The 27,624-nt window shown below is 39.7% G+C and overlaps 3 protein-coding genes and 1 long non-coding RNA gene across 4 annotated transcripts in view; 2 read left to right on the top strand and 2 right to left on the bottom strand.

Moving 5' to 3' along the window:
• Positions 1–110: 110 nt before the first annotated feature.
• LOC5504650 (probable serine incorporator) lies at positions 111–8,237 on the bottom strand. Its single transcript, XM_032372981.2, has 13 exons — positions 8,002–8,237; positions 6,994–7,325; positions 6,560–6,639; positions 6,368–6,461; positions 6,173–6,216; positions 5,086–5,162; positions 4,403–4,499; positions 3,978–4,064; positions 3,339–3,459; positions 2,960–3,020; positions 2,310–2,337; positions 1,741–1,897; positions 111–1,362 (listed from the first exon to the last, which is right to left on the bottom strand). Exons 1-13 carry the CDS (start codon positions 8,080–8,082, stop codon positions 1,215–1,217), a joined length of 1,407 nt encoding a protein of 468 aa, XP_032228872.1. The 5' UTR covers positions 8,083–8,237; the 3' UTR covers positions 111–1,214.
• A 163-nt stretch (positions 8,238–8,400) lies between these two features.
• On the top strand, positions 8,401–26,064 carry LOC5504645 (kelch-like protein diablo). The gene is made up of 6 exons (XM_048734056.1): positions 8,401–8,815; positions 16,705–17,052; positions 18,058–18,195; positions 22,403–22,558; positions 22,974–23,263; positions 23,717–26,064. The coding sequence occupies exons 1-6, from the start codon at positions 8,537–8,539 to the stop codon at positions 24,255–24,257; spliced, it is 1,752 nt and encodes a 583-aa protein (XP_048590013.1). The 5' UTR covers positions 8,401–8,536; the 3' UTR covers positions 24,258–26,064.
• On the bottom strand, positions 12,549–13,596 carry LOC116612338. The gene is made up of 2 exons (XR_004293862.2): positions 13,466–13,596; positions 12,549–13,309 (listed from the first exon to the last, which is right to left on the bottom strand). It is a non-coding gene; the product is annotated as an uncharacterized LOC116612338 (long non-coding RNA).
• LOC5502460 overlaps positions 24,316–27,624 on the top strand; it is a 52,187-nt gene continuing 48,878 nt past the window's right edge. Inside the window, exon 1 of the mRNA XM_048734052.1 lies at positions 24,316–24,400. The gene's annotated coding sequence lies outside the window, so the exon portion shown is untranslated. The remainder of the gene's footprint in view (positions 24,401–27,624) is intronic.

Raw genomic sequence — 27,624 nt, 5'->3', positions numbered from 1 at the left:
CGGTCTCTCTACTGACGCGCTTTGCCAGCTGTATGTGAAGCGCAGGCGAGTGATTCCAAATGGTAAATTGCGCTACAGAAATGCTACACATAAAAAATGACTACACACTATTAGAAGTTTTCATTTACTTTTTTTTGCTATGTACAAATTAAGGTGTTACATTATCGTGTTCTCACAGCTACCTTATCTTACCTTGAGTGTCTATCTTCTAAAACAACAGTTCCTAGCATTCATGTTACATCGACGCACTATTAACTATGAAATATGACATTACTTTGTGAAATGTAAAATTGAAACTGGTTGCAGGGATAAACCCATACCAGGCCACCATTTTCCAGTTGCTTCCGCAAATTTGCATTTTCGCGATTTTTAAATTAGCGTACCACAATAAGCAATTATTATCAGGAGACTATAATTATATTTATATTAAGCCACCTCTATCAGAAAAAAATTGTTTGGCAGCAAGCGCCCAGGGGATAGGTAATACAAGAGTAACACACGCCTCGTCTCCCTGGTTTCGTCCCTCGAGCCCTTCGCCCTTGTAAGTTTTAGTTTAGTTTATTGGCTTTGTCACACAAAAAAAAAAATACTACGGTTAACAATAGGAAATAAACAAAAATAAAGAAAATAAGAAACAATGTGACGGGAGAAGAAAACAGGGCGTAAGCCCCAATTGAAATTCTTTCCCAACAAATTACAAACAATAAGAATTCTAAAACGAAAATAAAAATTGAATTACATAAATTTAAGATCTATGAAATTATGGAGGTTGGTAAAAGGCAAGTTTCTCTAAATAATGAGTTGTCAGCTGATACCTGAAAGACGAAAGCGTAGTGCAAGATTTCATAAGTGAAGGAAGACTATTCCAACCCAGGCTTTATCAACTCTTATCGAATCATGTATAGAGTTACTCTTTTACACTTCCCTATTCTTCTGTTATGGGTGATAACATACAGTTATTTACAAGACCAGACTTGCACTTCAAAGAGGGAGACTATCAAAATCAATTGAAAACAACACCATGAAACACATGCCATGGAGCGGTATTACATAGATTACAGCACTTATTTACTTGGTGTCCTAATAGAAGCAAGTTGTGTAAAACAGGATAAATTTAGTCCACTGAAGACCCCGATAACCATCAGGGCAGGTACCATCAGTGTCTAGAAATAGAGAACAGTTGAGTCGAACAGGGGGGGGGGGGGTGGGGGTATTTACTGTCCTCCGAAGTCCCTGTCTGGCATTAGTACTGGTGCCAAGAGTGTCCAGGCATAGAGGGCCAGGCAGACCCAACTTGTGCTGATCTTGACCCACACAGTGGCCCAGTTGCTGGTCAGCTTACTGAAGTCAGAGCCTTGGGGGCTGAAATACAGACTTATGGTGAGTTCCACACCAAGGTGAGATGTGTGAACCTCAAGCAATTAAACAGACACATGGTGAGTTCCACACCAAGGTGAGATGTGTGAACCATAAGCAATCAACCAAAATAAGGAAATCACACTGAGCTAAGTAAACAAGTATGGAAGTTTAAAGAACAATGTAGAGGTCAAATGTGGAAATACTCCCCCATTACAATGACAGTGACCACTACAACTCCAGAGGTTTTTCAGCTGGAAGTCAGTGTCATCATGATATACAAAAAGAAAGAAAGTACCATACCTGTATCTATATACTATATACATAACTATGTACTGTATAAGCTATATTTGTGCCATACTACTGTATATGACTATAACCTACCTGTACCAGTTAGTCAGTGTCATCATGATGTACAGGGAAGCCAGAAAGAAGGTGAAATGGAAGAAAGAGTAGTTATATGAGACGCTGGTGGACTCGTCATCATACACTTTCTGATGTTTCGGTTTATCTTCATCGTCATCTTTTGCGGCTTCAGCATCTGGAGTAAAAATATACAACAAACCTACTGGGAACTGCACTACAACATTCATTCAATAAAATACACAGTGAATAAATTTTTGTGTGAAGCAAATGTTTATACAATAAAAAATACACTCTGAAGCAATAACTGTTTATTCAATAAACTACACTGAGAAACTAACAAACTCCTCTACTGTTATGTTTTGCATTTGAGTGCAGTGGAACAGATTTTCAGAAAACACAGCTCAATTCTATCAAATTACCTTTACAAACAATATTTCTGCTACCCTTGGATGTAGACTGAAAAGTGCATACTGTTTCTCAGTATTGAGTGTATTCATTATGTGCTCCTTATTCCACTAGCGTTGGCAACCAGATAGACATCAACAACAATCTTTTACAGCATACAAAATATATTTGTTTATACTCACCATTAGAGTAATCAGGCAGTAACGTCTCCTAAAGATGGCAAACATTAAAGCAGACATGTCATGGAGTGGTTTATAATTACTTAAAACACTGAATGAAAATGTCATAATCTACACAAGACTTCCTATCTTCAGATTGTGCACTAAACCTTGGTTGGCTAGTGATGTTCATAGTAATAAGAAGCATGTTCCTTGCATCCTTATTGGCTAGTGATGTTCATGGTAATAAGAAGCATGTTACTTGCATCCTTATTGGCTAGTGATGTTCATGGTAATAAGAAGCATGTTACTTGCATCCTTATTGGCTAGTGATGTTCATGGTAATAAGAAGCATGTTACTTGCATCCTTATTGGCTAGTGATGTTCATGGTAATAAGAAGCATGTTACTTGCATCCTTATTGGCTAGTGATGTTCATGGTAATAAGAAGCATGTTACTTGCATCCTTATTGGCTAGTGATGTTCATGGTAATAAGAAGCATGTTACTTGCATCCTTATTGGCTAGTGATGTTCATGGTAATAAGAAGCATGTTACTTGCATCCTTATTGGCTAGTGATGTTCATGGTAATAAGAAGCATGTTACTTGCATCCTTATTGGCCATTGCAGTGTTTCAGTAATATTGTAAGTAACATGTTGTTTGTATGAGCTCACCTCCATGGAGTGGTTGCTCAGCCTCACACCACCAATCTGTGAAGTGCTGCTGGTACGAAGGCTGCAATAAGGAAGAACGGGATAATGAAACTTTTGAGATAAAACTAAAATTCATAGTTTCATATTTTTATAAAATCACAGCTTTTTTTGTGCAGTTCCATAAAATTTGTTTTAATACATTAGATAAAATCATCCATGTGCCTCTTGTCTGTTTCTAAACTATGCACATGTTTCTTAGTCTAAGATCGACTAGAAACAGATTGCACATGACTAGAAACAGATATGCACATGTTTATTAGTCTAAGATCGACTAGAAACAGATTGGACAAGCACCAAGCACAGGAATGTTTTTAGGGGGGAGGGAGTCACCATGACGTACCAAGAGTAGACAACCATGGCGAACATGAGAGCTGCAGCAACGATGGAGTGACCGCTCATGGTAGGAGTGAGGTTGGTGTTACTTCCATTAAGCAGAGTGCCACTCGGATTACACACAGCATCTGTATGCAAACAGACATTTGGTATTACTGCAGTTTTTCATGGTCTGCTAACTATCAGCCAATTTTGTAATGATTTCTAATTATGCCACCTCTATGCAACTGACCAATAAAAAAGCTCTAGATGTTATTCATATCTCTCATAGCTCTCTATAAAAAGGTGTGGCAGAGTAGATTAAAGTGCCCTCCCCCTTTGGAAAGTGTTTGACACTTTTGACACTTAGATAAGGCCTTACCCTATCTAAGGCGTAACCCTATCTAAGGCGTTACCCTATCTAAGGCGTAACCCTATCTAAGGCGTAACCCTATCTAAGGCGTAACCCTATCTAAGGCGTTACCCTATCAAGGCGTAACCCTATCTAAGGCGTTACCCTATCTAAGGCGTAATCCTATCTAAGGCGTTACCCTATCTAAGACGTAACCCTATCTAAGGCCATTCCCTATCTAAGGCATTACCCTATCCTAGGTACTGTATGACATTATCTATCTACTGTTAGCGAAGTATTGCTAAAAGTACTGACCAGGCTCATTGGACATGGCAGACCATGTCAGGTACATGGTGTACAATGTGATGACAGCAGCTTGCAACAGACCAGAACTTGGCTGAACTACAAACAACAACAACATGATCAAGAGAATGGATTTGTTAATCGTTTTGTATGGTTAAATCAAAAATATGATTGTTACAGCAAAATTATATCCCAAACATAGCCACCAACACTTTCAATCTAAGAATATTTTAAAGAAATCTATGAAGAAAAACTTGGTGTTTTTTTCAAATAATATTGCACATAAGATAGAGATCATTTTTAATATATTTTGCTGTATTTCACTACAGGGGAAATGAATGTTAATAGTAAAATCAAAGTTTTATTGGTTGACCCAGTATCATAGAATTGTACCAGGGCACCATTTACAGTATGTACAGGTAGTAGCTACTTTATACCTTCCTGGACTTTAGGTATTATTGCCAGAACAGAGACCACGATGCAAAGGCAGAGGTTCAAACTGATGTAGAACTTGTTGGTCTTGCATCCATCAGGCTGGGGAGAACATTAATAATATCAACCAATTTTTTTTTAAACAGAATCAACAAAGAAGACCAACAAATGTACCACCCTCATCTATTTGGTCAGCCTGCCAAGCCTGTCAGTTTACAGCTGTACATATTTGGTCACCACAAATACCGCAAATAAATTTAAAAAATATGTTATCATCCTCCTGCTTGCAGCTGGAATGCTGAATTACGAGAGCGCAGAAATAGTACAATGTGGTCAAGTTAAGGGCACAATAGGTGCCTCAGGCAGTCGCCATACATCTCATGTCTCACAATGGAACACAGCTAAGAGATTGTTGTTTTTTTTTTTGTTGAGGGAGAGAACTTGGAGAAAAGTCCTCTGACCAAGGCTTTTGACTGATGAAAGTCATAATGTATTCTATATGAGGGTGAGTTTGCATATTACTCAAATCATGGAAAACTCTTCAACCAAGAAAGATGTATTTATAGGTTATTGAACTAGTAGCCAGCTCAATTTCCTCTTGACAACCAACAGACAAATTCCTTAGGGACAACCTCCCCCCCCCCCCCCCCCCCCCCCCCCCGTACTAGAGACCCTCTGCCACCTGTACCTGGGTGAAAAAGTAGAAGAAACAGACAACAGAAGCGATGGATATGAGGTACATTCCACTTGTTACCACCACCAGGGCTGAAAAAATGACAATTAAAAAAATCAGGCCAAAGACATGCTTAATATGTAACATTCAATATAATTATAAACCAATCAGGCCAAAGACATGCTAAATGCTTTAAATGTAACATTAATGTAACTATAAACCTGTAAGAAAGGAAACATTTTGATTACAGTGAATGACAAATTAGAATTCAAGTGTAGATGAAAGGTAACTATTTTAAGGTCTTGGTAAATGTAAATTTGACACCACTGTTTGTTTTTGTGTTTTTTTTGCAAAACCTGTATCAATAAATCTTAAACTTTATTTTTGCAAAAAAATTTTTTTCAATAAATCACATTCTAAGACGGCTAAAATGGGCCTTTGCTGTTTCCCATGACCTGTTGACTGTGAATTCCTGCCAAATCTTTGACTTTTCTAGCGTATTATTTTAAGGCGAGAACTCAAGCTTTTCAGGCATAACCTCGCGGCGGGTTTTAAGATATTGCCTTCAAATTTTCGGTATCTGATAGATAATTATGCCATGTCATAAAGTGTGTGAGGAATTTTCGATTTTCGATTGAAGATCGCTTTTATAGCACTTTTCGTGTCCAAATTTCGCCAGAAATGAGAATTCCAACTTTGATTCGTGATGCAATTACGTGCAAGTGCATGTGCAATAGCGCGAAGGTGCATTAAGCTCTAGAGTAAACTCGGTACTTTTGAGTTTGAGGCCTCAAAACTCTAACACGGAATTAGCTATTGCAAAAATATAACTTGCAGGAAATAATTCAATCTTTTACTTTTATTTGATATATAGTTTTGTACATGTACTGTAATAAAAATTACGGCATGACAATATATTTTTTCTGTGGACACGTCCTTTACTGAGACCTTAAATCATAGTACAGTACATACATTGTCTGCCAACGCTACAATTTCAGATTAAAACTTCACTTTTTGGCAAAAAAATTGCCAAGAAGGCGGAGTAAATGCCAAAAACATGTAGTATTTGAAGATAAAACAGATTTCATGATTCGCCACTCACCCCAATACCATCTCTTGTTACCAGTTGTTTCATATTTCTCAACCCTGAATAAAAATCAAATCAAATTTAAAAGTTGACTGGTCAAATATTTTATCCCCATCCCATTCTGTACTACCCCATAGAGGAATAAAAACTGTGTACATTGTATAAATGTGTTACATTTGGACAAGTGTTGATGTGCCATAAAATACATACCATGACTCACTCCAGCTGTAGGCAAAGTCGATAAGCAAAATCAGCTGAAGAATGATGAACAGATACCCGCCAATCATGCCGACGTACATCCATGCTTGCATAATGAGACAGCAAACATTAGATAGATGATTTTTAGTTTGTTTTTTATCGTCATTGTATAAACACCCAGTAAATTATTGTTAATGCGCTTACCCTTTCCAAAATCTCCCTTGGGGATAAAGAAGGCAGCTACAACAAGACCAATGAGAAGTGCTATCTTAACAAACCAGAACCTGCGAAAAAATACAACAGTATCAAACACATTCATGGTACTGTAAAATAAAATAAATAAAGAAAAAAAATAATAAAAAAAATAAATGTTCAGAAAGTAAATAAATAAACTGTCAAGAGGGCCACCTTTTACGCTAGAATATTTTTGGCAGGGGGAAGGGGAGGGAGGTAGATTTGTCACTCCCCAGTCTCAGTCCCCATGTTTTTATGTTGAAAAGGCTGATCACGATACCATTTTATACTTCCACACAATACAAGAGTCACACAAAGCATTCCTTTTAAGCTACTACTACTACTGCTAGGGATATCTTTCTGTTTGTTTTTATCATTTCTTGGGGACCTGGACTGGTTCTTACCCATTTTGGAACTTCGCTCTTGGGTCTCGGCTGGACCTAACTTTGAACATCATTAGGGCCATCAAGAGGAAAAACCCTGCCATGCCAAAACACACTCTGTACACAGCCAGGTATCCGACCAGGCTGTCACAGGCATCATGAGGTACAGCCTGGCAGAAGTGAGGTATGTCGTCCAGCTTAGCACGTATTCCAGGTGCCAACATGACAGCTGATACCAAAGTGCCCAGGAAGAGCAGAAGAGTGTAGACTATCCGTGATGCCGTGGAATTCTTGCATGACGGGCATCGTGCACAGCAACAGAAGCATGCAGATGAGCCACAACAACAGGCGGCCTGTACACAAGACATTTTAATGTCTTTAATGTTTTTATGTCTAATTCAGATATTTTTAAGGGGAATAGACAAAGATTAGTTCTCTTATTCCAAGCATCATTTCATCGTTTTAGGCTCGTTTTATGTAGTTTATGTTGGATAATCTCTTAGAAATAAAATGGTCAATTTCAGTCTTAAAAAAGCAGCAAAAAAAAATATACTAATATGCATATACTATTATGCGAATCAGTTAAATAAGTCAAATCAAGTGCTTAAATTGTTGGGATAGAACAATCAAACGAATTTGCTATTTGAGAAGCCGAATACAAATTTGCAAATTTGAAGGGAATAAAGATGCTGACTTCAATGTGCTAAAACTTCATACATTTCACATACATTACAAATAAAGCTAAAAACATGGAGATTCCTTAATAATCAGCCTTCAAGCCGTTCGGTCATAGGAGGCAGACAGAAAGAATACATCAACGAACAAGTACTTTCTACTACTAAAGACGGAATATTCCACAGCCATCTTTCTTTAATTTCCTTTTTAATGCAACGAATTGACACTGCAGCCGAGCAAAAAAGACAACAACAGAGCATCACCTTCGAGTCTCGTGAATAAACAACAGAACGAGATTGTCTTCATCGTAAAAAAGACGAGAATCAACAAAGAACACAGAACGAACATACTTACAACAGGAGCCGCGGAGCTAAGACAAGAAGCGCAAGATGCGCAGCTCGCCAGCGTCCCCAGGGTACCAAGAATACCTCCCATAACGGAGCAAGGATTTTATATGTCCAGCTCTGTCCCTAGAAGCGAGCTGGGAAAAAGATTTCCCCGAAAATTCGTTTTTTTCACTCGATAAAGTGTCCTCTGCGTTTTGTTGCGCTTGAAATAAACATGGCCTACCTCCAATATATGACGTCATGGAGTGTGCCCTATCGCGCGTGGGGTCATGGGTAAAATAAAAACAGAAGCGTCCTGATGCGTCTATTCCAGAGTTTGCGCCGTTCCTTTTTTTTTCTTTATAGCATTTTAAGGCTGAAAATGTTCTTAACGATGTTCTCAGATTTTAGTGTCTATAAAAAATAATTTCCAATAAATGCTATTCTATGAAAAATATATGAATTAGATAACAATAATTCATTATTCATCTGTGGTATTTTTAGCAAACATTTTCATTCGATTCAAAACGGAGTCAAGATACGATATTCGTATTTGTATTTCTATGAATATAGGCCCGCGAGCATTACCGCTGCCCTGGGCAGGTGCAAACCAAAACATGGAGGAAACTGACGAAGGAGTTTGTCAAAATTTCGTGGATTCGCTCCACCCCGGCTGTGTTCTATCGCGACTACAAGAACTCAGGAAGAATGAGGAGCTTTGTGATATCACACTTTTAGTGGAAAACAAAAGGATAACCGCACATAAGGCTGTGTTAGCCGCTACAAGCCGATATTTTAACGCCATGTTTACGGGTCAAATGAGAGAGAGCTCCACCGATTTGGTATGTATATTATATCAGCCTTCTTCATACTACAGTATACCTTTACGGTAGTTTAATTTAAGACTTGGCCAGTTCCTGGCCTCCTTGGATATACAACAGCTGTATTTATCATGTTATTGGAAGCTTTTACTGCCAAAAGTTACAATTCCAATTTTCTTGTACTGTTTCGCTACACTGGAATTTTTATTTTCGTATCTTGCAGTGATCATTACGTCCGTGCTCTCATGGTGTGATTACTGATATTTGCTGCTAGATTTTGCTTTGGAAACGCATCTAAAATTTAGATCAGGAAGAATTTTATTTTGTTATGGAATATCATTATACATACTAGTAGTATTTATTTATGATTCTAGACCCGTCGTGGCAATTGATATTAATTGATAAGTTGATCGGAAAACCGATCGAGAAATCGCTCAATAATAACCGATTGATTTTATCGATAAAAAACGTTGAGTCGTATGCATTTAAAAAGTAATTGCGCACTTAATGTTACAGCGTGTCATGTAACATACAATGTGTTGTTGTGGTAATGTGACTGTCATGGCCAGCACTCCGCACCATCACACATGTTCCAAACCGTAACCTTTTCACACTAATGCAAAGCCTGAAATGTTTAAATACTTAAATAAATTATTATAGCTCCCGTGCGAGGTGGACTAGGAAAATCCTAGGATAACCTAGGGATATCCTAGGATTTTATTCCTAGGAAATCCTAAGAAAATACCGAGGAATGATAGTCTGGTAGCAGCAGGGGGTTTCGCATGAGTCGAGAGTTAGAAAAGGTTTGTAAACAGATTTGAGTAAATATTGGTCCCCTGAACAACGCCTGGTAGTTAGTGGAGTCGAATTGTGGTATACGTTTTGAATTATTTACGTTTTTCTTTTTCGGGTGAAAAACCACAGGGTACCAGAGTATGAATTTTACGAAATAATTTATTGAACATGCAAAACATACAATATGAGCATGGAAACATCCTACAAACATACTTCCCATATGTTGCAAGTAATTCCAACTAATACAGCCTAAAACCACAGGGTGCCAGAGTCTTACATTTGCATGAATGACTCATATAGATCATTATTCAGAGAATGTTTGATCAGGATGCTATGCTAACTTATTATGAAAAGATGCAATATTAGCAATTGCAGTCCAGCATTGAAATTGCGTTTATTGTACCGAATGTTTATCCTTGCATGACATTAAACCAAAGTGAGCCCAAATATTACTTCTTTAAAAATAGAAAACAAGGTTACTTGCTAGGCATAACACAGATCGGCCATCTTTCCGTCTAGGCTTTGGTACCCGGCCTGTTCTTATCCGACATCTCAGCTATATAAAGAATGTATTTAATGCATTGTAAAAGAAATAGAAGGTAATTGCTAAGGTTTGGCACTAGCATAACAGGACTTGATCCTACTCATCATCACTTTTTTGTCCTTCTAATCTACTAATCTACTTGCTTGCCATGTTATGGGGGCTCATGCCTCTTTAGCCATACATGAACAGGCTTCCGCTGACATAAGCAAACCTTGTCGGCTCGATAAGACTGGGTGGATATGGGTCTTTTGTTATGTAGACAGGCCTGAGATTTCCGTCTTGCTTTCTTATTCATGTTCCTGGCACGCTCCATATGTTGCCTGAGGCTGTCTGATGTTGGCAGAACATCAGATGGCGCAGCTCGTCAGCTGATCTTGATACAGATAGAGATTGCAAACAAAAGCCTCTGTTTTTGCTGCTTTCTTATCAACGAGGGCTTGATGCTGACCAAACAGACTAAGCGTCGATTGGCATGCAGCTCTTTGTCTTAGCGTTAGCCATGGCTTCCTCTTTCCTTTACCAGAGATGTTGCCTGTGGAATTGCATCCGGTTAACACATGAAATGCTGGTAGTGACTGGCAAAGCCTGTGACCTAGCCTTTCATGAATTGAGTGGACTGGGATAAGATTCTGGCGGTCGCCAGACAGTACTTGTTCGAAACCAAACCCCTGACATCCAATGTCAATGAAGTGCGTAACACAAAGGGCGAGGTCATCTGTATCTGGGGATTAAATGATGACTGTTGAGAAGTCGCTAGCATCGTAGGCAGCATGCAGAATCATTGCGTGTCTGTTCTTTCAGGGTCTGGATGGGGGGGGGGGGGGTCTGCATCTCAGTAGTCAGTTAAAATTTCCATAATTTGTCGATGGTCGGTATCATCGGTCTTTGTCGGTAGTCCGTGAATCTAAGCTAGTAATCGCTCTTGTACCAGATTTCATCGATAAGTAATTAATAATTTATTGATAATAAATTAATTATGGATTAATAATTGACTGAAAAAATTATGGAATAGGAAATACATAGTGCAGATTCTGAAATGGCCGAATTTAAGTAGATTGACGATGGAAGTTAAGAGTAAAAATAACCGAAATAATAAAATGTCGGTAGTCAGCAAATATTTTGTTGTCGCTATTCACTAGTTTATTTCGTGTTTTGTCAGTATTTAGTTACTTTTTAAGCCATTTGTCGCTAGTCGGTTAACCCCATCTACACCCTGTATTTTGTGGACTCAAGCTTGCTGATTTCTGCCATTGGCTGCTTTCTGCCCATTGAAAAGAACTCCTCATATGAAAAGATCCTTCCCGGGCATCAGACCGTTCTTTGGGTTCTATATGTACTTGGACCATTGTCATGACACTGGTGTATTGCGGCCTGCGTTCCTTATCTCAAAACCATCTGTAGACCCTTTCCTGGCCCTCTTTCCAGCCTGAATCGTTGTATCCAAATACTGATCAAAGGCCATGTTAAGAATAGAGCAGCTTTGGGTGGTGATCTGCCTCATGATGGTCGTGAAATATTTCTGCGTAAGCTCCCAAAACGTATTTGCATCTGAATAATGCCATTCCACCCAAGATATTAACAACATCATATGTCAAAACCTTCCTCAAGAATTGTGACTTATGGTGACTTCCTAAAACTTCCATCATTGTAGGCAATTGCACAGGGGACTGCTAGGTTGACTTGTCTTGCATTTGCAAAGTCTTCCAAACAGATCTTGACTTGGGATCCCTGTGGTGTCTTTACATATAAAAGAGAAGAATTAGCTCAGATGCTATATTTGAAACTGGGGTATTGTGTTTAGGTAGCTTCTGAGTTATAAACGACCAAAAATATGAAAACTCTATGGGTTATTTCCCAAGCTTATGTGTGAACACACTGGAACTTGCAAATATATGACTCGGGCACCCTGTGTTTTAAGGCCGTATTAGTTGGAGCAACTTGCAACATATGGAAAGTATGTTTGTAGAATGTTTCCATGCCTTTATTGTATGTTTTGCATGCTCAATAAATTATTTTGTAAAATTCATACTCGGGTACCCTGTGGTTTTTCACCCGAAATAGAAAAACGTAAATAATTCAAAACATATACCAAAATCCGACTCCACTAACTACCAGGCGTTGTTTAGGGGACCAATATCTACTCAAATCTGCTTTCACACCTTCTCTAGCTCTCGACTTGTGCGAAACCCCTATTTTCCGGCTTCTGCCACCAGACTGTGTGAAACTTCACGGTAAATTGGGACAAAACAAACAAGAGTTTCCTAAGATTTTCCTAGGAATTCCTAGGAAATTCTTAAGGATTTCTTAGGAATTCCTAGGAAGAAAATTGCTTGTAAAGCCTAAGAATCCCTAGGATTTTCCTAGGACTGCAATATAGAATTTCAGAGGAAATGATAAACACTAAACCACATACACTGAAAACAATAAAGATTCTTTTTATTCAAAGTTCAGGTGCATCACATTTTCTTGCAGGTAAATACAAACATACAATAGAACTCACATAAACAAGGCTATTGTCTATTTGTGCAAAATCTTGGACTTAGAAGCCCAGTCCCATGTATTCCAGCACAACTAATATATGTGGACCCTGTTTGGATGAGTTTCATGTTTAAAATAATCTAACCTCATTCAAGCAACCCTAGTGCCTCAGTTTAAAACAAAATGGAAGTAAAATGGTATAGGAAAAAATGATACTAGCTACATTTAATAGAAATCTTTGTATAGTCTCAGTATATAACTTTGTATATTCAGAGAAGAAGCTAAAGGCATTAAGCCTATATGCACCATTTAAATTCGAACCCTAGTAGGTTAGCATGAAAAGATAACTAGGTTCTTCATTTGCAGGGTTTTACTGTAATCAGAATATCAAAATAATAACTTATCTGGACAAGGGCCAACTACGGTAATATTGGATATTCAAAATAAATACCTGGACAAATTTTAAGTGCAAGACTGGTTACTAGGTTTTCACTAAGCTAAGTTAGCCAATTTTGTGCTTCAAGCAACAGTTTATAAAGCATAGAAACTTTATATGTAAGAAGTGAATTTGTGTATCAGTTTGAAAAGTTTTTATTCGATTCTTGCTATTCACGCATTGATACGTTCCTTGTACCTCAAATTTCTTTCTTTTCTGGCTTTGCAACTCGGGCACATTTTGCTATCTCTATCATAAGGCCCTGCAAAGATATTAAGAGAAACACATAAGAAGGTAGTAGTGTTAAGAAGAAAAGAATCACAAAACACATCTAGTTCCAAGATTCACGCTAAAGTTGGTCGCAGAAATCACATTTATTATTGATACTATTACATTATAAAGCCCATTGCACACTAACCTTTTACTTCAATCCATGTTCTGCTCACCAAGTCCTTAAAATAGGTGAATTTCGCGTAGAAAAGACGGGAGTAAAACGGCTATCCGATTGGAGGCTATGGTTACGGTTATTGTTTTGCGCCTTGGGCCCAAGCCCCTCCCGGCCACTAAAGCAAAGGATGCCCGGTACATTTTCATTTTACGGTCTCCTTTCTGCAAAGCGGGACTTCTTTTCTTATAATCTCAAGAAGCATTTCTATTAGAAACAATATATATTATGTCTAAATCAGATCTAAGATTTTAAAACAATTATCACCCTTCGTATCTTTCTTTTCAATGTAGTACTAATTCTGAAAAAAGTACACCTCATAAAACTCGTGTTCAAGTCCAATGCCTGTCTTTGATTACGTTTCTTATTGTTGTAGTATAGCTTACAATATATTCAAGTATGGTGAGGTCTGTTCTTGTGAGAAAAATGTCCGTTTAGGATTTCCTAAGAATTTCCTACGAGTTCCTAAGATTTCCTAATCTCAATTATTCTGATTTTCTGGTCTTCTGCTTATACTAGGAAATCCTAGGAATTTTTAGGAAGTTTAATCATATTTTGTTAACGCCTTTAGATCAAACTCAGGAAATCTTAGGAAATTCCTAGGAATTCCTAGGAATACCTAGGAATTCCTAAAAACCTAGGAATCCATCTCGCACGGACGCTAACGTCTAGGTGCGACAGGTGACACATCTTAATACTCTAGAACATGTTTGATATATATATTAAATCGATCTCTATCAATCGATCTCTATCAATCGTATAGGCAATGTCTTGCCTGATGGTTTGCAAGGCCCCCCAATATGTAGATGTAGATTGATTTAAAAGGAAAAAAATTGAGCCCATGTTATAAGGATTTTAAAATCCTTTTAAAAATGGCAGTCGAAATTCCCTAATTGTTTTTTATTTGTAAAATATTTTTGTCACCTTAGGGCCGTATTATGCAAAGCCATACTCTTGTCTTATGCAAAATCTATGCTAGCCAGGCACTAAAATTGGCGAAATATGTCTTACTTGTCGTACCTGTGTAATATTCACAAAAAGCAATTCTTTGATGTGCAAAACTTTTTTAAGGTATATTTCAGTGCTTCAATGTATTGGGCTTCCTGTTGTTTAAGAAGAAAAGTATGCCTCGTCGTAAATATTAATTAAACAAATGCCTCCCATTTAAGTCCCCAATATATTTATCTCATATTTAATTTACCTTATAAAAATGTGAAAAGGCACTTTCTTTAAAATAACGCCCATATTTTAGTATTCCACCTTTTTCTATATCCGTGTTGGGAACCCTGTGTAGGATGTTTTTGGCAGTAATCCAGACAACCAAATTCAAACCATGCCAGTTTGCATGTTCATATGTTTGGTTTTGTAAATGAGAGAGTTGATCGTCCTGGCTTCGTTGGCTTTCTTGGGCTTAGTGTGTTATTTGGTGGTTGATTCCATACTTTTTAATCAACGTTTTGCTTTTATAAAAAAAAAAACTTAAGGGTACTTACTTCATATATCAAGATTGATCTGATAAAATAATAAGTGTTGTGCACCATCTTGATCTAATTAAATAAGCATTTAATGCACTGTCCTTCAGTGGATAGAATTGAATGAGTTCAAAAGTCAAAAGCCTTGCAGTTGTAGATAAAAGCTCTTTTCTTCCATTTTCTTGTTTGCAAACCATGTTGTTTATGCGCTATGGAGCTAAAGAATCTACTTTCTTTTCGAGGTAGGAGTAATGCCTTTCTAAATAACGATAAAAAGACAGTAGTAGATAAAAAGACAGTAGTGTTTTTTTAGCTACAATTAACCATCCATGTTATTGAAACTACGGCAAGTATTCGATTTCTTTTTCAGATTTGATTTTCCGCACGGTTAAAGGTTTGTTTTCACATCTTCTGAAGTTGTCTAGAATAAGATTTCTCCTCTACGATGATATTTTTGGAGATAGACATATTACTGTATACTTTTAGTGTGTTTTTCTGAGAGACAGAGGTCTGAAGGTCATTAGTCCTTTTTGCTGCGGGAAATAAATTATTTTTGTGCTTCTATCTGTAAAATCTTGAAAGTGGCGCCTTTGAGAGTGTGATCCTCTTGCTTGCAAAAACACACGAATTAGAACTTTTCTATCCGTTATAATCTTGAAATAAAAGCCATTTTTCACACCTCTCCAGCAATGTGTGGAAATGGCATGGTTTCGGAGTTTTCTAGCTCAGCCGTTTTTTCGTAAAAGGTGGACAACAGTCCATTCCTTAGCTTATTATCTATAGTATAGATTTCCATCAGCATGTCAATCTTGAAAAGGGTATCTAATTTTTTCAAGATTTCTTGAGGTTCAACATTATCTGTTACTATACCTTTAGTACATATGAATCACTAAAAACAGATTTTTATTTGTCATTCAATTATAATTTCACATATGTTTTAAAGATTAATCTCCCCTCTTATGGTGTATGCATCTTGGTCAAGCTATCTGTTTTACTACAGTAATGATATCTTTCCTGTTGCTATCTGTATTAATACAATAATGGTATCTTTCCTGTTGCTATCTGTTTTACTACAGTAATTATATCTTTCCTGTTGCTATCTGTTTTACTACAGTAATGGAATCTTTGCTGTTGCTATCTGTTTTACTACAGTAATGGTATCTTATCCTGTTGCTATCTGTTTTACTACAGTAATATCTTTCCTGTTGGTATCTGTTTTACTACAGTAATGGTATATTTCCTGTTAGTATCTGTTTTACTACAGTAATGATATCTTTCCTGTTGGTATCTGTTTTACTACAGTAATGGTATCTGTTGCTATCTGTATTACTACAGTTAATGATATCTTTCCTGTTGGTATCTGTATTATTACAGTAATGGTATCTTTCCTGTTGGTATCTGTATTACAACAGAATGATATACTGTTGGTATCTGTATTACTACAGAAAATGGTATCTTTCCTGTTGGTATCTGGATTACTACAGTAATGGTATCTTTCCTGTTGGTATCTGGATTACTACAGTAATGGTATCTTTCCTGTTGGTATCTGTTTTACTACAGTAATGATATCTTTCCTGTTGGTATCTGTTTTACTACAGTAATGGTATCTTTCCTGTTGCTATCTGTATTACTACAGTAATGGTAATCTTTCCTGTTGCTATCTGTATTACTATAGTAATGGTATCTTTCCTGTTGCTGTCTGTATTACTACGGTAATGGTATCCTTCCTATTGGTTCCAGGTTGAGATTCACGGAGTGGACTCAGTCTCTGCCGAGCTCCTCATCAATTTTGCCTACACCTCCCGACTCAGAATCACTGATGCAAATGTTCAGAATATATTCCTTGCCTCTGATCTTCTTCAGTTCAAGTCTGCTAAAGATGCTTGTATAGACTTTATTATGCGACAAATTGAGACATCAAACTGTTTGCGAATCCTTGCCCTTGCCGAGAGGCATGGTCTGAAAATACTCAAGGAAGCTGCCTTCTCTGTTATAATGGATAATTTTACTGAAGTTGTGGAGACAGATGATTTCAAGAACCTGTCTACAAGTCAAGTTATTGATATTCTCCGTAGAGATGATCTTAAGGTACTTACTTCATTTTTTCTCCTTAAAATTTTGTTTGGCACACAACAATACACTAGATTCCTGGGTGGACTTTCCATAAAAGTAGACAGGAGTGATTGTCCTATCAAATTACCGTATATATAAAATTATATCCCTAGAAGGTATTCAAAGGTTATTTAGATTCTGCTATCCCTTAGGGCATCTTGTGCTTATGGTGGTTAAAAATGCCTAAAACATAATTTTCAGTATACCACAAGTCAATTAAAGCTAGTGCTATCTTTTAGAGTTAGAAATTGCTTTGATCAAGCACTATGTGCTATACCTCTTAAGGGTAAGAATTGCTATTGACCACTCTCCAATTGCTATAACTTTATAATCCCTCAAGTTAAAGATTGATTTTGTCAACCATCACCCCTGTCTGTTTTTATGGAGACTCCTTACCCTCCAAGCATTAAAGTGCAGCAGACATGGTTCATAGTAGCAACTTTTTTCTAGTGTACTTAACTTCTACTGTATAATGAGCATATGCAAAGGATAGCAAAGTTGCAAACGGTTGCTGGCCACTTTGTTTGTAACCAGTTTATATTATTTATATTTATATTATTTATATTTATATTATTTAAATTTATATTATTTTATAATTTTTGTTCAGTAACTAGCCTGTGCTGGGTCCAAGGCATGGGCGGGGCACATTGTGGGGTGGATAGATTGGATATTAACCCCCCTTTTTGAATAAAAAAAGTGAAAGTGTTCCTTTGTTTTGTAAAAAAATAATATTTTACAATGTTTCCCCCCAAAATCCAAAAATCTTGATCCAGATAAGCAACGAGTCCAGAAGAGAACAGTGCCATCCTCACCCCTTGCCAGACTGGAATAATAGAAGCAATGGGGTCTAAAATCTTCAAATTAACTTCCTCTTATATTTTTCAGTATCTATTGTTACCCCCTCCCTCTCTCTCTTTTTGGGGGTGATGCCTTTAATTTCTCTATCTGCCCCTGCTAATGTTATACCCTGGTCACCCATAGGTAACAGAAGAGAGACAGGTGTTTAAGGCGACAGTAACTTGGGTAGATCACAACAGAGAGGAGCGCAAGCAACACATGTCAGAGCTACTGAAGGTCGTGAGGCTTTCCTTTATCCCTCTTAGGGTGCTCTGTACAGAGGTGAGTAAACATACTGTAAAGAAAGCCCCTTCTAAATATGGATCTCTTTTCTTCAAGCTTCACAGGGGAAATTCAGACAGTAGGTATGAGAGATACCAAATATTCCAAATCTTAGCCCATCAGCCTAGGTCAGCATAATCACTTTACAACTTGCAATGTACCTGAATATTAGGCTGTCTTCTTGGTCTGCGTTTATTACGTTTGAGATTCAGACAATCTTAGTATGCAGGCCCGTTTCCATATTTTTCCTAAAAAGGCCACTAATGCATACCCATCCAGACAGGAATTAGTGATTCATATCTGATGCTTATAGTATCACATACAGCCAACACCTTTTTGTGAAACTATAAGGGTTAGTGCTGTTGAGGGTGCACATAATGTTATAAAATGCTTGGGTTATGTCTATCAGCAATGTATGTGTTGCAAACCGAACCCCATTTGCCTTTGCTCTCTGATATATGTCGGTGAGCACTTTTCAAATCTGGCATCTTGTTGTGCTGTTGTTCTGTTCCGACATCTTGTGTTGTGCTGTTCCGACATCTTGTGTTGTTCTGTTCCGACATCTTGTGTTGTGCTGTTCTGACATCTTGTGTTGTTCTGTTGTTCTGTTCCGACATCTTGTGTTGTTCTGTTGTTCTGTTCTGACATCTTGTGTTGTGCTGTTCTGACATCTTGTGTTGTGCTGTTCCGACATCTTGTGTTGTGCTGTTCTGACATCTTGTGTTGTGCTGTTCCGACATCTTGTGTTGTGCTGTTCCGACATCTTGTGTTGTGCTGTTCCGACATCTTGTGTTGTGCTGTTCTGACATCTTGTGTTGTGCTGTTCGGACATCTTGTGTTGTGCTGTTCTGACATCTTGTGTTGTGCTGTTCTGACATCTTGTGTTGTGCTGTTCTGACATCTTGTGTTGGGCTGTTTTGACATCTTGTGTTGTGCTGTTCGGACATCTTGTGTTGTGCTGTTCTGACATCTTGTGTTGTGCTGTTCGGACATCTTGTGTTGTGCTGTTCTGTTCGGACATCTTGTGTTGTGCTGTTCGGACATCTTGTGTTGTGCTGTTCGGACATCTTGTGTTGTGCTGTTCCGACATCTTGTGTTGTGCTGTTCTGACATCTTGTGTTGTGCTGTTCTGACATCTTGTGTTGTGCTGTTCGGACATCTTGTGTTGTGCTGTTCTGACATCTTGTTTTGTGCTGTTCGAACATCTTGTGTTGTGCTGTTCGGACATCTTGTGTTGTGCTGTTCGGACATCTTGTGTTGTGCTGTTCTGACATCTTGTGTTGTGCTGTTCGGACATCTTGTGTTGTGCTGTCCGGACATCTTGTGTTGTGCTGTTCCGACATCTTGTGTTGTGCTGTTCCGACATCTTGTGTTGTGCTGTTCCGACATCTTGTGTTGTGCTGTTCTGACATCTTGTGTTGGGCTGTTTTGACATCTTGTGTTGTGCTGTTCCGACATCTTGTGTTGGGCTGTTTTGACATCTTGTGTTGTGCTGTTCTGACATCTTGTGTTGTGCTGTTCGGATATCTTGTGTTGTGCTGTTCGGATATCTTGTGTTGTGCTGTTCTGACATCTTGTGTTGGGCTGTTTTGACATCTTGTGTTGTGCTGTTCTGACATCTTGTGTTGTGCTGTTCGGATATCTTGTGTTGTGCTGTTTTGACATCTTGTGTTGTGCTGTTCTGACATCTTGTGTTGTGCTGTTCTGACATCTTGTGTTGGGCTGTTTTGACATCTTGTGTTGTGCTGTCCGGACATCTTGTGTTGTGCTGTTCCGACATCTTGTGTTGTGCTGTTCCGACATCTTGTGTTGTGCTGTTCCGACATCTTGTGTTGTGCTGTTCTGACATCTTGTGTTGGGCTGTTCTGACATCTTGTGTTGTGCTGTTCGGACATCTTGTGTTGTGCTGTTCGGACATCTTGTGTCGTGCTGTTCTGACATCTTGTGTTGTTCTGTTCTGACATCTTGTGTTGGGCTGTTTTGACATCTTGTGTTGTGCTGTTCGGACATCTTGTGTTGTGCTGTTCGGACATCTTGTGTCGTGCTGTTCTGACATCTTGTGTTGTGCTGTTCGGTCATCTTGTGTTGTGCTGTTCGGTCATCTTGTGTTGTGCTGTTCGGTCATTTTGTGTTGTGCTGTTCGGTCATCTTGTGTTGTGCTGTTCGGACATCTTGTGTTGTGCTGTTCTGACATCTTGTGTTGTGCTGTTCCGACATCTTGTGTTGTGCTGTTCTGACATCTTGTGTTGGGCTGTTTTGACATCTTGTGTTGTGCTGTTCCGACATCTTGTGTTGTGCTGTTCTGACATCTTGTGTTGTGCTGTTCTGACATCTTGTGTTGTGCTGTTCGGACATCTTGTGTTGTGCTGTTCTGACATCTTGTTTTGTGCTGTTCGAACATCTTGTGTTGTGCTGTTCGGACATCTTGTGTTGTGCTGTTCGGACATCTTGTGTTGTGCTGTTCTGACATCTTGTGTTGTTCTGTTGTTCTGTTCCGACATCTTGTGTTGTTCTGTTGTTCTGTTCTGACATCTTGTGTTGTGCTGTTCTGACATCTTGTGTTGTGCTGTTCCGACATCTTGTGTTGTGCTGTTCTGACATCTTGTGTTGTGCTGTTCCGACATCTTGTGTTGTGCTGTTCCGACATCTTGTGTTGTGCTGTTCCGACATCTTGTGTTGTGCTGTTCTGACATCTTGTGTTGTGCTGTTCGGACATCTTGTGTTGTGCTGTTCTGACATCTTGTGTTGTGCTGTTCTGACATCTTGTGTTGTGCTGTTCGGACATCTTGTGTTGTGCTGTTCTGACATCTTGTGTTGGGCTGTTTTGACATCTTGTGTTGTGCTGTTCGGATATCTTGTGTTGTGCTGTTCTGACATCTTGTGTTGGGCTGTTTTGACATCTTGTGTTGTGCTGTTCTGACATCTTGTGTTGTGCTGTTCGGATATCTTGTGTTGTGCTGTTTTGACATCTTGTGTTGTGCTGTTCCGACATCTTGTGTTGTGCTGTTCCGACATCTTGTGTTGTGCTGTTCTGACATCTTGTGTTGGGCTGTTCTGACATCTTGTGTTGTGCTGTTCGGACATCTTGTGTTGTGCTGTTCGGACATCTTGTGTCGTGCTGTTCTGACATCTTGTGTTGTGCTGTTCTGACATCTTGTGTTGGGCTGTTTTGACATCTTGTGTTGTGCTGTTCTGACATCTTGTGTTGTGCTGTTCTGACATCTTGTGTTGTGCTGTTTTGACATCTTGTGTTGTGCTGTTCCGACATCTTGTGTTGTGCTGTTCGGACATCTTGTGTTGTTCTGTTCTGACATCTTGTGTTGTGCTGTTCCGACATCTTGTGTTGTGCTGTTCTGACATCTTGTGTTGTGCTGTTCCGACATCTTGTGTTGTGCTGTTCGGACATCTTGTGTTGTGCTGTTCGGACATCTTGTGTTGTGCTGTTCGGACATCTTGTGTCGTGCTGTTCGGACATCTTGTGTTGTGCTGTTCGGTCATCTTGTGTTGTGCTGTTCGGTCATCTTGTGTTGTGCTGTTCGGTCATTTTGTGTTGTGCTGTTCGGTCATCTTGTGTTGTGCTGTTCGGACATCTTGTGTTGTGCTGTTCTGACATCTTGTGTTGTGCTGTTCCGACATCTTGTGTTGTGCTGTTCTGACATCTTGTGTTGGGCTGTTTTGACATCTTGTGTTGTGCTGTTCCGACATCTTGTGTTGTGCTGTTCTGACATCTTGTGTTGTGCTGTTCTGACATCTTGTGTTGTGCTGTTCGGACATCTTGTGTTGTGCTGTTCTGACATCTTGTTTTGTGCTGTTCGAACATCTTGTGTTGTGCTGTTCGGACATCTTGTGTTGTGCTGTTCGGACATCTTGTGTTGTGCTGTTCTGGCATCTTGTGTTGTGCTGTTCGGACATCTTGTGTTGTGCTGTCCGGACATCTTGTTTTGTGCTGTTCGGATATCTTGTGTTGTGCTGTTCGGACATCTTGTGTTGTGCTGTTCGGACATCTTGTGTTGTGCTGTTCTGACATCTTGTGTTGTGCTGTTCGGACATCTTGTGTTGTGCTGTTCTGACATCTTGTGTTGTGCTGTTCGGACATCTTGTGTTGTGCTGTCCGGACATCTTGTGTTGTGCACCCACTACCCTGCTCATATGTCTACCATCCCCCCCCCCCCACGCTTCTGATTAATGTTGTATTGTTTTTCTACAGATTGGAGAAAATCCACTTGTCCAATCTAACGTGTTCTGTCAGGACATCATAGAGGAAGCCAAGACGTGCCACTGCGAGTGCGCATGCGTGACAATGCGGCGTTCATATGCCAAGACCCTGTTTGTACTTGGTGGGGAGACTTCATTCATGAAAGAGGTAAATACAGTAGTAACATTGTTATCTGGACCCCTAAAAAGGACAACTTAAGTTAGCGAAAAGTTCGAGTTATCCGAGTGGAAACGTCTAAAATTAGGCTCCATAAGGAACTTAAAGTCAGTTCGCGTAAGTGGGGAGCTGATTATTTATGGGTAGAAATTGAGAAACCCCTTATCAGCCACACCTTTGTTACGTTTTTAAACAATATTGGAAGAGAAATTACGAGAAGAAATCTTAAAATAACCACCTAAATATAAAATCTTATGGTTTATTTACTGAGTTCAGTCGGAAATATCGCATTGGCTTCCCCAAATCAGCCGATGGAAATGGATGCTTCATCACACTTGGTACTTTGCTAGAATGACAAAATGGCGGCAACCAGAGACTCTAACAAGCCATTTATCTTTTGCGTTAGGTGAAGAGCGTTGAGCGATTCGACCACGAGCGTACCGAGTGGCTAATGTCCAAGCCTATGTCTGAGGCCCGGGCTTCCTTTGCCGTCGCTGTCTATGACAACAAGCTGTATGTGATTGGTGGATATCGCCGAGGCCGCAAGCTGAACTCCATGGAGCGCTATGACCCCGTGGAAGACACGTGGACGGGCCTGCCCTCTACCTCCAAGTGCCAGGGAGATATGCGGGCTGCTGTGCTTGGGGATTACATCTATGTGGCTGGCGGCAGCAGCGATCGGCTGCTAACTTGCAAGTAAGTCAAGCAGCGAATCCTTTGTTATTGTTTACATTTGAAACTTCAAAAACAATTTGTTTCTTATTTGAAAGTAAATCTTAAAGAATGTCAATCAGCCATTCTTGTTTAGATTTCAATATTAAACAATTTACTTGCAAGATTATTGCAAGATAATTGAAATGTAGACAGTGTTGCAGTCCAAAAATAAGTTTGAAGAATGAACGTGTTTTATTTTGCATGCATTTACATTTAAAATGGTACATTAAAAGATCGGCGTCTATACTATGTGTCAAACCACTCATTTGTCATCTTCGGGAATAAAAAATACGTCTTCTGTTTTTGTTGTGCGTGTTTTTACTTTTACAAAAGAACGTAGAAGAGTAGATCTCTCTTAATCCAGAAACTCAGAACTCTGTTATCCGATGCGAGAAGCTCTTTTTACCCTACTAACCCGACCGCTTGCTTGTCCAGTTATGTGGAACGTTATTCGCCTCGCTCTGAGCGCTGGCAGACAGTCGCGACCATGCATAGGCAAAGACGGCGCTTCGCCCTGGCCGTTCTAGACTCCCGGATGTATGCGGTGGGGGGTTTCGACGATAATACAGGGGATCTTAGTCACGTGGAACATTACAACCCAGAAACCAATTCGTGGGTCGAGGATCCCGAGATGCTCATCTGTCGCTACGACTTCGGTGCGCAAGCACTCTCGGGATATCTGTACGCGGTGGGTGGGGCTAACGGTCGCAAAGGATCATTGAATACTGTCGAGCGCTACGACCCAAAGGCGCAGACCTGGACTCGAGTCGCCTCAATGAAGCATTGCAGAGGCGGTGTTTCAATCGCGGTGCATTGTGGGAAAATATTTGCCATAAATGGAATGAACGAGTACATGTCGATAGTCGACTCTGTCGAGTGCTACGACGAGGTCGAGAACAGATGGACGTCGGCCGCTAGTACCCAGACTGCGCGCTTCAGTGCTGCCTCAGTAGTTTTCCCTGTGGCGTGGACATGAGCCAGCTGTACTCTACCGCTGACCGGTAGCAATTGCATCACGGCCTTATGAAGACAGACGATGACTGCACGTACGCACACTGCTCTCCGCTGAGGGCCTGAGCCAGCGGTACTCTAACGCTGACCGGAAGCAATTGCATCAAGGTCTTATGAACACAGACGATGACTGCACGAACGCACACTGCTCTCCGCTGAGGGCCTGAGCCAGCGGTACTCTAACGCTGACCGGAAGCAATTGCATCAAGGTCTTATGAACACAGACGATGACTGCACGTACGCACACTGCCCTCCGCTGAGGGCCTGAGCCAGCGGTACTCTAACGCTGACCGGAAGCAATTGCATCAAGATCTTATGAACACAGACGATGACTGCACGTACGCACACTGCTCTCTGGTGAGGGCCAGAGCCAGCTGTATTCGACCGCTGACCGGAACCAATTTAGCATGGCACCAAAAGAATCAGCCCCGTGTAGTCCGTAGTCACCTAGATCATTTTTGCAATGAGTTAAGAACGAACCAATCGGGACTTATATATTATGGTGGGCCTAATGAAACCCCTGATGGCCACCAAGGATATAATAAACTTAAACAAAGCGGGATTAACAGTTGTAACTAATTCAAACTTCTAAGTTGTAACTTACAAACTTTGTCTCTCTCTCTGGCGGACGGCCATTTCTGTCGCCAATTGTTAAATACACCTATATCAAGTATAGGCACGGTAATACGAGCAACAAAATCATCCAACTTGTCTCGCTTTCATCCAATCACATGTGTCAACTTGTCTCGCTTTCATCCAATCACATGTGTCAACTTGTCTCGCTTTCATCCAATCACAAGTGTCAACTTGTCTCGCTTTCATCCAATCACATGTGTCAACTTGTCTCGCTTTTATCCAATCACATGTGTCAACTTGTCTCGCTTTCAACCAATCACATGTGTCAACTTGTCTCGCTTTCATCCAATCACAAGTGACAACTTGTCTCGCTTTCATCCAATCACAAGTGACAACTTGTCTCGCTTTCATCCAATCACAAGTGACAACTTGTCTCGCTTTCATCCAATCACATGTGTCAACTTGTCTCGCTTTCATCCAATCACAAGTGTCAACTTGTCTCGCTTTCATCCAATCACAAGTGTCAACTTGTCTCGCTTTCATCCAATCACATGTGTCAACTTGTCTCGCTTTTATCCAATCACATGTGTCAACTTGTCTCGCTTTCAACCAATCACATGTGTCAACTTGTCTCGCTTTCATCCAATCACAAGTGACAACTTGTCTCGCTTTCATCCAATCACATGTGTCAACTTGTCTCGCTTTTATCCAATCACAAGTGTCAACTTGTCTCGCTTTTATCCAATCACAAGTGTCAACTTGTCTCGCTTTTATCCAATCACAAGTGTCAACTTGTCTCGCTTTCATCCAATCACATGTGTCAACTTGTCTCGCTTTTATCCAATCACATGTGTCAACTTGTCTCGCTTTCATCCAATCACAAGCACTAGAGATGTGGCTTGAGATGTGTTGACGTCATTTTGCTGCGAGACAAATTGGTTCGTTGAAGAAATACGCGCAACATTCACAAGTTTTGTTAGAAAACTACTTTCTTCAACAAACTTTTTCAACTTGTACCTTTTTTCTTTCGAGACTTGATGTTTTTTTTGCTCGCGTTCCCGTACCTTATGGGTACATGATGAATGTGTTGTAGCAGGGAAATAGTAGAAAAAGGTTGTACTCGGATTATCTGTGTAGTAACCCGCGTAGCTTCTTGGGTATAAAATAATTTGGCGAATAAATGTGATTAGCAAAAATCCTGCATTCTGAATTGCTGAGCTTCCAATGGTCTGTTATCAGTGATAGACGGTGAGTAGCGAAATGCTCGGGATAATAGCGGCTGAATCGCGTTTTGGCGAAGTTACCGACAACTTTTCAAGGACAAGTTCTTAATGGATAATGCTATCCCCCCAAAAAAGGCAACCAGATATGGAATGATGATTTTCAACACTGAGAAAACAACTGAAAACAATAAATTCTTGTAAATATTGTAAAGTTTTTCAACATTCAGAGGAAAATCTCCGAGAGATGTAACATTTTTATCGTGTTTCTTTCTACAATAAATTCACATTTTGCAGAATGGAAGTCAAATAGAGTTCAGTTATCCCAAAAAAAAAGAAATGACTAAAAAAAGCTGAATCGCTGTCTACAAGTATTTTATGCTTCGGCTCGAAAAGTATGGAACTGGATTCAAAGTCACCTCAATGCGATCAATACCAGCGGCCATTGACCGGCACGGAAAAACAACCGCCGATACAAACCATTTTTAATCGTCGCTATTTTTTGTCTAATTTTGACCATCTCTAATAATCCAATTTTGGCCAATTAGACATCTCAGCCTCTTGAACTATGTTCTGAATAGACCATTCGGCATTCCGCCCCTTGGGCTATTGAATCATAGTCCAATCGGCCTCGAGAAATGTCACATGACTCATGTTACCCATGAACCACTGCGGCTACAACACATAGATTGTAGAGTGCAGTGTAACAACGAGAATAGACTATAGTTGGGGGCGGTACAGGTACCGGGCTTTTCTTCGCTGTTACAAACTCAAGGTTTACCAGATAATTCCTTTTACCGCACCCCTTTTTATATGGTCCTACCACGGCGTCCCTAAGGTAATCCGACACTGACAGCCATGGAAAGCTTTTAGCTCTGTTTAGATAAGGTTTCAGCCAATGGGCGTCCGAGGAACGAACTACCCCTCCCCCCATGGGTGTGTCGGTTTGTTACCCTTGGGCTACCGTGACTTACGTAATGTTTACATGTTGCTACTGACTACGGTTGTCACACACTAACCTGTCACACTGCTAGTGCGCATGGCAAGATACACACATGAATGATTGACAAGATTCCAATCATTTTTGCACTCAAAATCTTAAACCGTTCTAAATCCTAATTTCGTCGCCGGCCAGGTCTGAATCGTACACAGGGGAAACCCTGTGTGAACTCAGACCTAACTTTTCTTCCTTCGTTAAGAAGCGCGAACCGAGAATTGGTGGCCAAATTCCGATTGTCAAGTACCCCTGGAAAAGGGACGCGCCACTCCTACTTTTCCACTGGGTGAAGGGTCAACTTTTTACTTTTCGCTATCCTATTTCATAGGAACGGCTAAAGTTACTTTGTCGATATAACTTGCTTAAACAAACAGACGCCTTTTAGTTGAATAAACAAAACGTTCTTAACTTCAGGAAGGTCGTCGGTGTTTAATTAATGTAAGATATTTAGTTGTCAAAGATGACGATAATCTATATTTCGTTATTTTCCTCCGTTACAGCAGCCTTACTTGAAATAGCTGTATATGGAAAGTATATGG

Source organism: Nematostella vectensis, chromosome 11 (genome assembly GCF_932526225.1).
Source record: "Nematostella vectensis chromosome 11, jaNemVect1.1, whole genome shotgun sequence".
Taxonomy (NCBI): Eukaryota; Metazoa; Cnidaria; class Anthozoa; order Actiniaria; family Edwardsiidae; genus Nematostella; species Nematostella vectensis.
Note: the sequence above shows the minus strand (reverse complement) of the source record. Positions and strands in the feature narration are given on the sequence as shown.

What these genes read in the sequence shown, in the direction of transcription:
- LOC5504650 (XM_032372981.2), bottom strand. Translation starts at nt 8,082, where the DNA reads ATGGGAGGTATTCTTGGTACCCTGGGGACGCTGGCGAGCTGCGCATCT. An exon ending in TTAGCTCCGCGGCTCCTGTT is followed by an intron (nt 7,326 to 8,001) that starts GTAAGTATGTTC and finishes TCTTGTGTACAG; the next exon opens with GCCGCCTGTTGTTGTGGCTC. An exon ending in TCTTCTACTTTTTCACCCAG is followed by an intron (nt 4,500 to 5,085) that starts GTACAGGTGGCA and finishes TGTTCTCCCCAG; the next exon opens with CCTGATGGATGCAAGACCAA.
- LOC5504645 (XM_048734056.1), top strand. Translation starts at nt 8,537, where the DNA reads ATGAATATAGGCCCGCGAGCATTACCGCTGCCCTGGGCAGGTGCAAAC. An exon ending in TTAGGGTGCTCTGTACAGAG is followed by an intron (nt 18,196 to 22,402) that starts GTGAGTAAACAT and finishes GTTTTTCTACAG; the next exon opens with ATTGGAGAAAATCCACTTGT. An exon ending in GATCGGCTGCTAACTTGCAA is followed by an intron (nt 23,264 to 23,716) that starts GTAAGTCAAGCA and finishes TTGCTTGTCCAG; the next exon opens with TTATGTGGAACGTTATTCGC.